The 14,191-nt window shown below is 43.5% G+C and overlaps 1 protein-coding gene across 1 annotated transcript; it reads right to left on the reverse strand.

Annotated features, from left to right (window-relative positions):
• Nucleotides 1-1,708: 1,708 nt before the first annotated feature.
• On the reverse strand, nt 1,709-3,669 carry LOC308363034 (bone morphogenetic protein 10-like; the record flags this gene model as incomplete). The annotated part of the gene is made up of 2 exons (XM_080835798.1): nt 1,709-2,733; nt 3,306-3,669. The coding sequence occupies 2 exons, from the start codon at nt 3,667-3,669 to the stop codon at nt 1,709-1,711; spliced, it is 1,389 nt and encodes a 462-aa protein (XP_080691924.1).
• Nucleotides 3,670-14,191: the final 10,522 nt, after the last annotated feature.

The following is a 14,191-nucleotide window of genomic DNA, read 5'->3' on the forward strand; positions in this document are numbered from 1 at the left end:
TGACACCCAAGTGATTCTTCTGGATGCAGACCATAGACATAGAGGAAGAGCAGTACACAAAAAAATGGGGATGTGACCAGAGATGTAACATCTGGTCCTTTATTGCTTTCTTACCGAACAACGTATCTGCTGTAGACAGATATAGAAGCCAAACAGGAGCAATGGTATTGATGATTTTAGCTTTATAATGTAGGTTACGTCGAGTTATGTTGTAAAGAAGTAGGTTACACTATTTAATCGTTATAGGGCTGGGTTAAAACATTGAATTACGTTATAGCCTACTACAAACCACGATGACTACTGCTCAGGCGTGTGCTGTGACTGTGTAGGCTAAAATACCCCATTCTTACATTAATTCTCCAGTGGCTACCACACAGCGCTGTTCTACGAAATGCAGACAAACTCGAGCAGTTGCCTAATGACACAATGCCTCTATATCAGACCAAGTTTCCAATGCAACTCAGAAAATAGGTTTGAAAAATGGTTGTGCACATTTGAGCATGTTTTAGTTTGCCAGTTAGTTAGATTATCCAGGCTGGATTGTCAGGTCGTACTGAGAGGAAACAACTTGATGTAGGCTACAGGCCAACATTCATTATCTGCTTTTACTTGTCAAATAAGTTAATTTATTTGTTTTCTTTTTTCAGTGGAAGTGAACTTTTTTTTTGTCGGATCCATTGTGACCATAAATACAGTATTTCTTAGGCGTGAGGTTTTTGCTTGGCAATAGATTGTCATCACTTTTTCTATGCGTTCCACCGCACCATGGAAAATAAAAGAACCGGAACATGGAGCTGTTTGGACAAGAGGCTGAAATTGGTGGCAGATGGGGAGGGCAGGCTGGGTGTTGAACCGCTGTGGACCATTGCAGTTGGAGCCCTGGAATCTGACAGCACTCTCTCCCAGCTACTCCCCACTTGGACCGGAGGTTTGGTCCTGAGTGATGGCCCGCAAGCTTCTGAGGTCCAACACCTCCTTATCACTGTGACACAAGGGACTTGGAGACAGAGGTGCGTGTGGCATGTGGCCCCCACTGGTGTCAGGGGAGGGGCAAGGGGGCTTGGTGACGTTAGTTAGATACATTTGTCCACTTATACCATACTATGAGTGAATTTTACTCTGCTGTCATTTTTACAAGATTTTTCTGGATATGATGAACACATTCTTCCATATGTCTGTTCCACAACTCTATTCACAACTTGTGATGCATTGAGATGATTTCTTGGAAGCAATTACCAAGCACGCCCTATCACTTTTTTTCATTTATTAAGAAATGATAAAATATTGACAGCATTGCAGTCTACATCATAAAGCATTTGATTTCATATAATATAAAATACAACTAATTTACAAATTGTAAATACATAAAATAAGAAGCTAGTAAAGTCCATTCCTCCCATGCAGGCTCCATGTTGCTTCCAAGCATCTGCAGACAGCAACTGTGCTCAGAGCATGTGGTATCATGCCCACGAAGCCACGTGTGAATAAGGCAACTATGCAGAAGTACCTACCAATATTGCTGAAACTCTAATGTCTATTCATCAAATTGCTTTTATGTTCCATGTTAACAATCAAAATAGGCTGTGTGTCGACTCTTGTGGTGGGTCCTTGTGCGATAGTTCAGCTGGAAGATGTCATCTCATGTTGCTTAAAGAGTTGTAACAGTCTGAACTTGGTTGTATCCACATGCTGCTGCGCCGTTTCCTTACTATCTGCAGCCGCACTCGGACACCACCATGTCCTCATATTTGTGTTTGAGAGTGACCACACCTTTTTGGTCTTTATACAGGAGAGAGATGGGGTCCAGTTTTGTGGGAACACAGCAGGGTGGGGACACCCTCTTGGGGAATTTCATGCTGACCAGTGACTGGATCTCGGCGTGCTTGGTGGGTGAGACATCAGATGTGAGGGGGATTTGGCAGAGGCCACGGCAGGCGTTGGCTTGGTAACCATCTGGAGCTACAATCCAGTTATCCCAGCCGATGTCCTTGAACTCCACGTAGAGCGGGGTCTTCTTGCAGAACTGGTCTGCAGCGTTGCGGCGCAGTCGAGGCGCCCTGTCATAGATCACGTTGGAGCGTATCTGCAATAGAGTCTCATCTTGTAACTCCTCTGGAGGCACCCCTGTGTCTGTCCACAACTCATTCCCACCCAGAAATTCAAACTCATGCTCAATCATCTCATCGATCTCCTGCTTTTCCTCTTGGTGGTCCTTGCTCTGATCATCTGAGAAGATAATCAACACTGCGTTGTGTTTCCCTGTCACATCTCTGTCGATGTCCAGCTCAGCCAGTTGTGAGACCACTGACTCGTCATCGCCCTTGAAGTGATTCACCTGACCTTGAGAGTGAAAACTTTCAACCTGGACTTCCAAATAGTGAGTTGAGCGGTCAGATTCCTTCCAGCGCTGAATCACATCTGTCAACTCAAACACCTCCCACCCACTCTCTTCGATGTTGAAGTGCCTCGAGACAAGTTCCTCCCTCTTTACCGGAACCTTCTTGTGTGTTCTCTTGTCAGCGCCACCTTCATTCTTCCACTGTCCCTCCCGCTCGTGAACCTCAAATATGGTCACCTTGTGGTCCTCGTTTGGGAGGCACTGGCGATCCCGTGGCACGAGTGCGTAGAGGCGAAGCTCGCCGTTGATGACACGTTCATGAAAGGGGACGGAGATGTTGAACAGAAGCAGGTGTGTCCTCACACCCTTGTGTGTCACAATAGCAGGGGAGGAGTCTTAAAAGCAAACACAGAGAGTGTAAGATAAAATCAGTTTTCATTAAAAACTATAATTTTTAATAGAAATGTTCCCTTTTTTGAATAAGTTCAATGTTAGCATGATGTAGAAGAGGAACACTTAATACTGGAAGCACTGGAGGTTTGATATATGGTATTCTTGGTCTCTGTCAATATACAATAAATAGTTACCGCATTAAGGGACTTACTGAAAAGAAAGATTTTATATTGCAAATTATACAACCAAGTCAGTGACTTTAAATAGAATAGAATGAGAGCTAAGGTACTTTGCATTTTCTGTACACTTGTTATTACCATCATAATAATCATTCAGGTATAATTAAAAAATCGGGCTCTAGATTAAGGTCACTTGGTTCAAGACCTGTTCTGCACACAGTATTAATTTAAAAAATCAACCACAATAAATATGCAAGACCAGATAATCCAACTGTTCCTAAGGTTTATAAGATATAGTTCTATGAATTGGTATTTGGTACAATGTATATTTTGGCAAGATAATGATTTTTGTCCACTGAGGTAACTGCCATTTTTAAAGGTGCATGTAAAGATACCTTCATTCTTGAAACTGCGCACTGTGTTGCCTGTGGGCCGGGCCGAGTGGTCGTTTGCAAAGCGGTTGTACAGCTCCAGCATGAACTCTGGGGGCTCCACGCGAGGGACCGGGGGCTGTGGGGGGCCAGGGGTCCATGGGGACCCCCGATCTGTGAGGTTCAGCACAGACAGGAGGTTTCCCAAAAACTCCTGCATGTCCATGTCCTCGGTCTGCTCCAGCAGAGAGGGGTCCAGTACATCTTTAGCCAGAGGGTGGTTCTCAGGGGGCAGGATACGGCTCGCCAGACCCATGCAAGGCAAGAGCACAGAGCACAGACCCAGTATGGAGATACAGCTCACGCTAGAAACCACAGTGGCGACCATTCCTGAGGTGGAGAGCTGCGTTTCAAATATTAAATCAGGAAAGGACTTTTCCCCTCTGGTAGTGGTTTTCAAATATGTAATCTTCTTCAGCAATAGATACCTGCCCCAGCTCTTCTGCCGCCTTGCCCTTCAATCACGCTGCCTTTCAGGCCTGACAGGTTGATGTGGGGGTGGAGGCAAAACAGCTTTGCCTTGTTGATCTTGTGATCGGGCACAGAGGGCAGGACAGAGTTGTCCACCTCCCTGGTGTTGACAGCTCTGGATATGTGGCCAGTGCGTTGCTCTGCCCTGTCCTCTCGACACAGCTGGTGACAACCAGCAAGTCCTCTCCACATGTCCTTCCTGTATCTGCTTTCCATGTCTGCTGCTCCTGAGCAGTGGGCGTCTGTCTCCACTTGAAGTTCCAGCAGGAGCTTAACACTGTCTTGTATTATAAGCCGGCTTCAATGTCTGTATGAGTTCTCCATCCTTAAAGGTGCACTTCACGATTCTAATCGAATACACTCTTTGGTCAAATTCAGCGAATTGCTGTCTGTTCAGTGTGTGCGCACAAAAAAACTCTGGTGTTCATACACAGTCTTGGCTCTGTAAATGGAAACATAGTGGCTCGGAACGAACCATAAACGATTAAAACGACAATCAACGCTTGGCTTCAGGAGAATGGAAGGGAGGGGTGTCATGTGATTTACTGGTAAGCTTAAGTATCTACATCATTTCAACAAAATTACGGACTCTTCCTTTAAGAATGAAGAATATGCATCAATATTCAAGACTTGAGAATAGTGTATGTGTGGCAATGTGATATTCAAGGTATTTTATTATACATATGGCTTTCTCAATCTCACATGTGTACACAATGCATTAAACCTGAGCTTAAAAGGAAACAATAAAAACTTCCTTAAGTCATTCAAAATTAACACTCCATGACATTGTGATAATGGAGAGGTTGTTCAACAGGAGTCAGGAAACTTCAAAGAATACAAAATCTGCACAACCGGATTACACAACAGCAATATGCAATGTAAAATGATTAAGTTTAGAAAATGAGGTGTAAAAAGAAAATGAACTATAAATAACCATAGAAATAAATTGATAATGATGGTAAAGACCAGTTCTTGCCAATGGTTAAGTAGGCCTAGAGGGGAAATGGTTAGTGAGGCAAAACAGCAGGGTTCGATATGAACTCAACACCATGCTGAGAGCATCTCATTTGTGGGCAATTAATCATTCTCTGCAGTGTTGCTCCTTGCCCACAGGAGGGCAGTGCAAATTACTTATCGACTCTATGTTGAAGCAGCATTATGGATTTTGGTCTAGGCCCATGACGAGCAAACTAACTACCTAAAAAACATACAAAAACTTTTCAACGCAAGCCCAGTTGCCACTGGTTAAAGCCTACTACCACACTAATTGGTGCCTTTTTTGCAATATTTTTCCCGTGAAGAATTTAGTTTTTAATATTATTTTACATTTTCGGACCCAGACCACAGAGTGCACAGCCTGGACAGAGCAAGAACGGCAGGTATCTGTCCTTCACATGAACACAATTGCGGCTCCTGAAAATACTCTCTGGGGGGGCAATTTTACTGAAAATGATTAAGGCGACCCATTCAGTAAGTACATAAAGAAAGACAATTGTATCAATTTGTTGTTAGACACCTCTGGAATAATGGGTGATGTGTCTGCCCATTCAAACTTGTCATATAAGATTAACTTCATCAGCACTCTCCGTTCATGAAACATCCACCTACCTCATCTCCATTAATTCTCTTCCTTCAGATTTGTCTTTCTCCTTACATATTAGGGATCCTGTCCTGATTGCTTTTTTACTCTTTAACAGCTGACAATTACCTGGCAACTTCACTGATACAGTTGTTACAAGAGGTCAGTAAAGGGGACTGCAGTAAGTTGAACATTTTTAAATGGCTAAAGTGGACACCTGCAGTTTCATTTTGTAAGACTGGCTAATTCAAATCATCATCTCTTCTCTCTTCATAGACCCAACTCTGTCATGTACGGAGAACTGGAGCGCTCAGCTGGCCGAGGGGGACGGAAGGAGCCTGTCAAAGCATCTTGTGACAGAGACAGAGAGAGGTTCGTGTCTTGTCTGACACTGGACTGGCAAAAGTATCAACCAAGGGGACACAGGGGTGCGCAACAGACCCCGCATGCTGGGCAGTGCGATGATCTAACCCCAGCAGAGAGAAACCAGCTGGAGGAGGAAAGGAGGAAGAGGCTGCTTGGCTGGTTTAACCGAAAGGAGGGTGCGACCGTATGCCTCACTGTCCTGAATGCAGCCACGCAGGCCGCAGAGCGCTGCCGTGATGATGGCAGCCAAGGAAGGAAGAGAATCCTACGAGAATCCTACGAGGATCCTACGACGGTGAGGGGGTAATCAGGCCAATGCACCTCCAGTCAATGGATCTGCGCTAGCAAGAACAGGGAGAGAGAATGGGTGCAAAATATGAAGAGCACTTCTAAAAATACATACATTTATTAATACTTACATAGACACATTACATCACATAGGCCTAGATGTTTTTATTAATTTATAATAAATGTATTTTATTTGTATTTCATTTATAAGTAAGTGCTGATGGAACTCGTCAAATAGTAAGGTCAAAAGATATTTTCACAACAACATCAAAACAATACAGGCAAGGTATCTCGATGCAAAACTTGTCCCTGGCTTTTTTCATACAATGGATTGTCAAGGGGGCGCGAGCGTCTCATGCCAAGATTGACATCTTTAATCTGCTCCCGGCACTTAGTTGTCGCCCTCCCGCTGTTCCCTTCGGAGACAGCCGATGAGTGACGCCATACTTCGTGATTAGAAACCTGCCACAGGAGGTCCAACTCGTCAGCGAACTGTTCCATACATAGACCAAGCTGCAGGCAGAGGAGAAGGGGGACTACTAAAATGGGGAATATTTTGCCGAATCATAATACCATTACGCGGCGTGAGCTATTCCAAAGACCTCTTGTAAGAGGCTCTTGTACATTCAGAGTCTACCTGCTTGTGCGCAGTGTGTTGGTTAGAATGGTAGTCTAGTTGTGATCAAGATTTTGACTTGTATTACTGTAATAATGATCAGACAGCTTGTATCATGTTTAGCTCTAGCCTGCTAGAAGATGAAACAAAAACAAATAAAAACTCCAGGGGGACAAATGGCCATTTTGTAAAATATTTTGTTGACCACCCTTCTTTATCAGAAAGGGCAGCTTTGTCATCAAGCAATCATTCCCAATTGAGTTCTGCAATCATGTTACTGTTATTATCTCATCATTTCTTTCACATGGATGTTAGGACAGTACTTTGGAGGGTTTGTGTTTGTTCAGATACCCTTCACAAAGAAGGCTCACAAAAAATAGAACCATATTTGTTGGTCTTGAAGGTGAAGCAATGACCTTCTCTCATTGCAATTCAAGGGAAGATGACAATCGTGATATCACCAATCTTGTTGCCAAAGAGATTCTATTTACAGAAGAAAAGTGTGCCTGTGGGTAAATATGCATAAGGGAACTCCTGTGAATAAATCCTTTTGGATTGAATGAAACATACATTTTTTTAGACCAGTCCATTGTGTCCAAGCATGTTATAGTGAGTACTGTATGTATGTGTGTGTGTGGGTGTGTGTGTCTTTCTCTCTCTCTCTCTCTCTCTCTCTCTGTAAGCCCCTTATACATGCGTCAATGTAAAGCGGTTACATTGCGCCTACCACGATAGAAACTCGCGAGCGTGTTACAATTGCCTCATGTATAAGGGGTCTAGATGTAAACCGTTAGTTTTTCCGCCGATCGTCTGAGCCTTTCGAGAGAGGTGGTTTACCACGTTAATTCGTCTTACAAAAGGGCGTGTCAAATCAGGCCGATGTGTCATGGGGGAGGCCGTGCGTGACTGGGGGGAGACGGTGACAGGAGGCTAGAAAGTTCACTCCATCATCTCTTTGAAATTCCTTATTCCATGAGTGGTAGGCTACAATGACTGGCTGTTTTAAAATATAACTAATAGCCTAACGAAACAAAATAACCCAGGAAGTTTCATCTTCGACGTTAAGGCTTCTTCCAATACTGACAGCTGACTCATAGCTTGCAGGTTTGCGGGAGACGCGACATTTGAGGGATGTCACTTAATTTAAACCTTTTTTGCTTCCGTTAGTGTGTGTGTGTGTGTGTGTGTGTGTGTGTGTGTGTGTGTGTGTGTGTGATAGAGACAGAGAGGACTCAGTAAAACATCAGAAAACACCGTGTCTCGTAAGCCTTAAACTATCAATCACCCCCACAATGAAATATGCCATTACAGTCGCGACAAACTTCTTGGCATTGTGGTGCGCCCAAAACGCAAGCTATAAACGTAGCCATCCTAATGTAACCAAAATATACCTCTGCTGATATGCCTAACCTTCGTTCTATTTAGAAATTGTCTTAGCACTATGCAGGAATAAAATAGCATCTACAGTGTCAGGATTCAGGCGCTCTCGCCTGGCTTCTATAACGCGCCCTGCTGCACTGAAGGAGCGCTCACTCGCAGCACCTGTTGCTGGAACGCATATAATTCGTTTTGCAAGGTGCTGTAGTCGTGGGAACGACTGGCCTGGTTTCTCCCAAAAGGAAAGTAGATTTTCCTCTGCTGATCCCGCGTCTGTATGGAAGTTTGTAGAGAGATTGCCGGGGAGTAAAATGCTCCCTTTCCGTTACGTCTGCTGCTGGCTAGTAATACAGACAGCCGGAAAGGTTAATAAACGGAATGAAATAGCTACACATTACACACGCTATGTTTTAATAAAAGCCACGTTACTCACATACTGGTTAACACTGTTTGTTACAGCACATAAATGTTTGTCGCTACATCCAAACTGCGTCACCGTTGTCCCTCCCTGTGCTCCAGCCGCACCATTTTGCTTGCAATGTGAATCATTTAATTGAAATATGCTTATTGGCATTTGTTGCACCTTAATCATTTTCTACAAACATGATATGCTATGTATGGTGTAGTAGACTGAGACTCTATTCACTACTGCACAAAAACTAGACACGTTTGAAAAACTAGACGTTTGCAATGAAGTAGGTTAACTTTCGCCAATATCTCCGTAAGGGAGATGGGTTATGTGCTCAAATTTCCTGGGATCAAAGAAGACGTTAGTATTCATGTGCAAACTAAAAATCACGTCTCAGGATTGCTGCGCATGCAAGTTATTTCGGGTGTCTCAACTGTAACTAATACCACTGTCATATAATTATGAGTCCAGTAAAAGACGGAGCAAACACAGTTTTCTACCGTTGTTGAAACACATCCACGCGTAGACTCGTTTTCTTTCCATCCGAGAGTGGTTATTCAAAGAAAATATTAAGAACTATATGCTGATAGAAAGAAGGGAACTTTAAGCCACTACACTGCCTGTGCCCGATGCGGATCCACGTTGATGTTGTTAGTAAACAAACCAGGTGGGAGCACATCTCCGTGGTCTTTGCGCATGCCCGAGGCAATGTAACCGCTTTACATTTTGCACATGTATACAGGTAACGACAAGAGCCGTTTCCCTTGAAAATCTTCACACCTACACGCGAATACGATACGATAAACTGATCTGATCTCAGTGGCACATGTATAAGGCCCTGTGTCAGAGAGAGAGAGAGAGAGAGAGAGGGAGAAGCCAGGGGGTCAGTCAATTGTTCTGGAGCATTTTCAGCGCTCACGCACAAGGAGATCCCCCTGAGGTGGGGAAACGGGTGTAACCAGGCCTCTCTTGGACAAAGTCCAGACATGCTGCTCAGTCCCCCCGCTGCGTTGAGGCGGGTGATGAGACAGAACCAAAGGCTGAGTTTGTCCTTTTTGTAAGAAAATACTTCAAGGGCACTCCCTCACTTCACCATTCCTTCACCAGTGCATTGTCTAGTCCCCATGTGCCCTTCATGCTGCAGAAATCCGTACAACAGGCACTGTAGAGTGATTCATCAGCACGTACTGGAGGTTCTCAGCGTCCTGTCTACAGGAAGCATCATAGTTTTACCCAGAACTGGAAACTCAAACAACTAAATAGTTCGATTGACTTTAATACCAGACAAAACTTCACGTACGTCACCACCCAATCTTTTTTGCGTGCTGATGCACGTCATATCCCCCGCCACTTTGATACACCTGGCTCGGCCCACTGATTAGGGTCCTACAGAGCCTCATTAAGGCTAGGGGAAACAACGTAGCAGGGTGCGGGTTCACAGGGCCAGATTAATCATGTCTTCACCAGGCGGTTATTCAACATACCTTTGTGGCAATCAGATACTCACTGTGAAGTTGATTAGGGAGCCGAAACTCATGTATGGAGGCTTTGAGACCATGCTATCCCTATGCCTCTCAAAAGAGAGATTGTAAAAAAACACGGAGGACATTTATATAATAAGCCTTTACATAAGGCAGAATGATTGACATTTGCTAAACAGAAAAAAATTAAGCAGTGCAAACAACATTAGACTGTATGACTGGTGAGGCTGGGTGGCTTTTATGTCCCTTGCCTCCTTTCATGTTTTAGTGCAGGGAGCCTCTGATCTTAATAGCTGTTGCCTCTGCGCCATTCATATTTGTCCACTTCATTTTTGCAGCTTGTTTTCAGAAGAGGCTTTAGGATCTGTGGGCGCAGCTGTGGCTGTAATCTGATGATGAGTGTTACATACAGCTGGTGCAGGAGTTCACAGCAAATAGGCTAATAAAGAAACACGTAAAATCAACTGTAATCTGCCAAGGTAGCTTTAGGAAAACAGCTATATTCTTGCTGATGTGTTTTTCGCGAGGAGAAATCGACTGATAGATTTTCTGTGTAAACCGGCTGGTCACAAACTGTTGCATCAACTGCATAAAAGGTCTGAGGGGGTTTTAACCAGCTGTGCTACTGTGAATGGAGAAGTCACATATCGGTTTACTTTGCCTTGTTTATTCATCTTCATGTGTTAATTACTGTTAATTCAACTGTTTGAATACCACATGTACTGTGTATTTTTTTGCATCTACTTTACTAAGGGATAGTGTGATGTCAATAGCTCTACCATGGACTGTACCAGGGGTTCTCAAACTTTTGGGGGCAAGATTTTCCAAGCAGCAGCAGGAATGGTTTGTTGCACCCTGAGTGAAGTGATTAATACAAGGCACTTCATTCATATATTCTGAAGTCATTAACAGTAGCCCCTTATACATGCGTCAATGTAAAGCGGTTACATTGCGCCTACCACGATAGAAACTCGCGAGCGTGTTACAATTGCCTCATGTATAAGGGGTCTAGATGTAAACCGTTAGTTTTTCCGCCGATCGTCTGAGCCTTTCGAGAGAGGTGGTTTACCACGTTAATTCGTCTTACAAAAGGGCGTGTCAAATCAGGCCGATGTGTCATGGGGGAGGCCGTGCGTGACTGGGGGGAGACGGTGACAGGAGGCTAGAAAGTTCACTCCATCATCTCTTTGAAATTCCTTATTCCATGAGTGGTAGGCTACAATGACTGGCTGTTTTAAAATATAACTAATAGCCTAACGAAACAAAATAACCCAGGAAGTTTCATCTTCGACGTTAAGGCTTCTTCCAATACTGACAGCTGACTCATAGCTTGCAGGTTTGCGGGAGACGCGACATTTGAGGGATGTCACTTAATTTAAACATTTTTTGCTTCCGTTAGTGTGTGTGTGTGTGTGTGTGTGTGTGATAGAGACAGAGAGGACTCAGTAAAACATCAGAAAACACCGTGTCTCGTAAGCCTTAAACTATCAATCACCCCCACAATGAAATATGCCATTACAGTCGCGACAAACTTCTTGGCATTGTGGTGCGCCCAAAACGCAAGCTATAAACGTAGCCATCCTAATGTAACCAAAATATACCTCTGCTGATATGCCTAACCTTCGTTCTATTTAGAATTTGTCTTAGCACTATAAAGACAAATCTAAAGCAGGAATAAAATAGCATCTACAGTGTCAGGATTCAGGCGCTCTCGCCTGGCTTCTATAACGCGCCCTGCTGCACTGAAGGAGCGCTCACTCGCAGCACCTGTTGCTGGAACGCATATAATTCGTTTTGCAAGGTGCTGTAGTCGTGGGAACGACTGGCCTGGTTTCTCCCAAAAGGAAAGTAGATTTTCCTCTGCTGATCCCGCGTCTGTATGGAAGTTTGTAGAGAGATTGCCGGGGAGTAAAATGCTCCCTTTCCGTTACGTCTGCTGCTGGCTAGTAATACAGACAGCCGGAAAGGTTAATAAACGGAATGAAATAGCTACACATTACACACGCTATGTTTTAATAAAAGCCACGTTACTCACATACTGGTTAACACTGTTTGTTACAGCACATAAATGTTTGTCGCTACATCCAAACTGCGTCACCGTTGTCCCTCCCTGTGCTCCAGCCGCACCATTTTGCTTGCAATGTGAATCATTTAATTGAAATATGCTTATTGGCATTTGTTGCACCTTAATCATTTTATACAAACATGATATGCTATGTATGGTGTAGTAGACTGAGACTCTATTCACTACTGCACAAAAACTAGACACGTTTGAAAAACTAGACGTTTGCAATGAAGTAGGTTAACTTTCGCCAATATCTCCGTAAGGGAGATGGGTTATGTGCTCAAATTTCCTGGGATCAAAGAAGACGTTAGTATTCATGTGCAAACTAAAAATCACGTCTCAGGATTGCTGCGCATGCAAGTTATTTCGGGTGTCTCAACTGTAACTAATACCACTGTCATATAATTATGAGTCCAGTAAAAGACGGAGCAAACACAGTTTTCTACCGTTGTTGAAACACATCCACGCGTAGACTCGTTTTCTTTCCATCCGAGAGTGGTTATTCAAAGAAAATATTAAGCACTATATGCTGATAGAAAGAAGGGAACTTTAAGCCACTACACTGCCTGTGCCCGATGCGGATCCACGTTGATGTTGTTAGTAAACAAACCAGGTGGGAGCACATCTCCGTGGTCTTTGCGCATGCCCGAGGCAATGTAACCGCTTTACATTTTGCACATGTATACAGGTAACGACAAGAGCCGTTTCCCTTGAAAATCTTCACACCTACACGCGAATACGATACGATAAACTGATCTGATCTCATTGGCACATGTATAAGGCCCTTATGTTTCAAAATGATCTCCATCAGGGTCCAATGAAACTTATTGGACCAATTTAGCCCCATGGGCCCTATTGTCTAGTGAGGAGACAGATTGGGCATGCTTTGGCATATATACATAGACCAAACAGAGAGATTCGTCACCAGATATTTGTGCATTGTCTTTTTGACTTTGTGTTTGATGATTTTGTAAATATCTACAGTACTGTGCAAAAGTTTTAGGCAGGTGTGAAAAAATGCTGTAAACTAAGAATGCTTTCAAAAATGGAAGTGTTAACAGTTTATTTTCATCAATTCTTCATAAATTAACAAAATGCAGTGAAGGAACAGAAGAAAATTCTAAATTAAATCAATATTTGGTGTGACCACCCTTTGCCTTCAAAATAGCATCAATTCTTCCAGATACACTTGCGCAGTTTTTGAAGGAACACGGCTGGTAAATTGTTCCAAACATCTTAGAGAACTAACCACAGATCTTCTGTGGATGTAGGCTTCCTAAAATTCTTCTGTCTCTTCATGTAAACCCAGACAGACTCGATGATGTAGAGATCAGGGCTCTGTGGGGGTCATACCATCACTTGCAGGACTTTCTGTTCTCCTTTAAGCTGAAGATAGTTGTTAATGACATTGGCTGTATGTTTGGGGTTATGGTCCTGCTGCAGAATACATTTGGTGCCAATCATACGCCTCCCTGATGGTATTGCATGATGGATTAGTATCTGCCTGTATTTCTCAGCATTGAAGACACCATTCATCCTGACCAAATCTCCAACTCCACTTGCAGAAATGCAGCCCCAAACTGGAAAGGAACCTCTACCATGCTTCACTGTTGCCTGCAGACTCTCATTATTGTACCTCTCTCCAGCCCTTCGGCGAACAAACTGCCTTCTTCTACAGCCAAATATTTCTAATTTTGACTCATCAGTCCAGAGCACCTTCTGCCATGTTTCTGCACCCCAGTTTCTATGTTTTCGTGCTTAGTTCAGTCACTTGGCCTTGTTTCCTTGTCGGGGTAAAGCTTTTTGGCTGCAACTCTTCCATGATGACCACTTCTGGCCAGACTTCCCCGGACAGTAAATGTCTGTACCTGGGTGCCACTGGTTTCTGCCAGTTCTGAGCTGATGCCACTGCTTGAAATCTTCCGATTTCGAAGGTAAATAAGCTTGATGTGTTTTTCATCAGCTGTATTAAGTTTCCTTGGCTGACCACTGCATCTACGATCCTCTACGTCTTCTTCAAAAGAGCTTGAACTGCACATTTTGAAACCCTTGTCTGCTTTGAAATCTTTGTCTGGGAGAGACCCTGCTGATGCAGTATAACTACGTTGTGTCTTGTTGCTGTGCTCAGTCTTACCATTTAAATGGATTCAAAATAAACATTTATTGTTTACATTTTTCAAAGCATTCTTAGTTCATAG

The sequence above is a fragment of the Sprattus sprattus genome (genome assembly GCF_963457725.1).
Source record: "Sprattus sprattus genome assembly, chromosome: 3".
In the NCBI taxonomy this organism is placed as follows: Eukaryota; Metazoa; Chordata; class Actinopteri; order Clupeiformes; family Clupeidae; genus Sprattus; species Sprattus sprattus.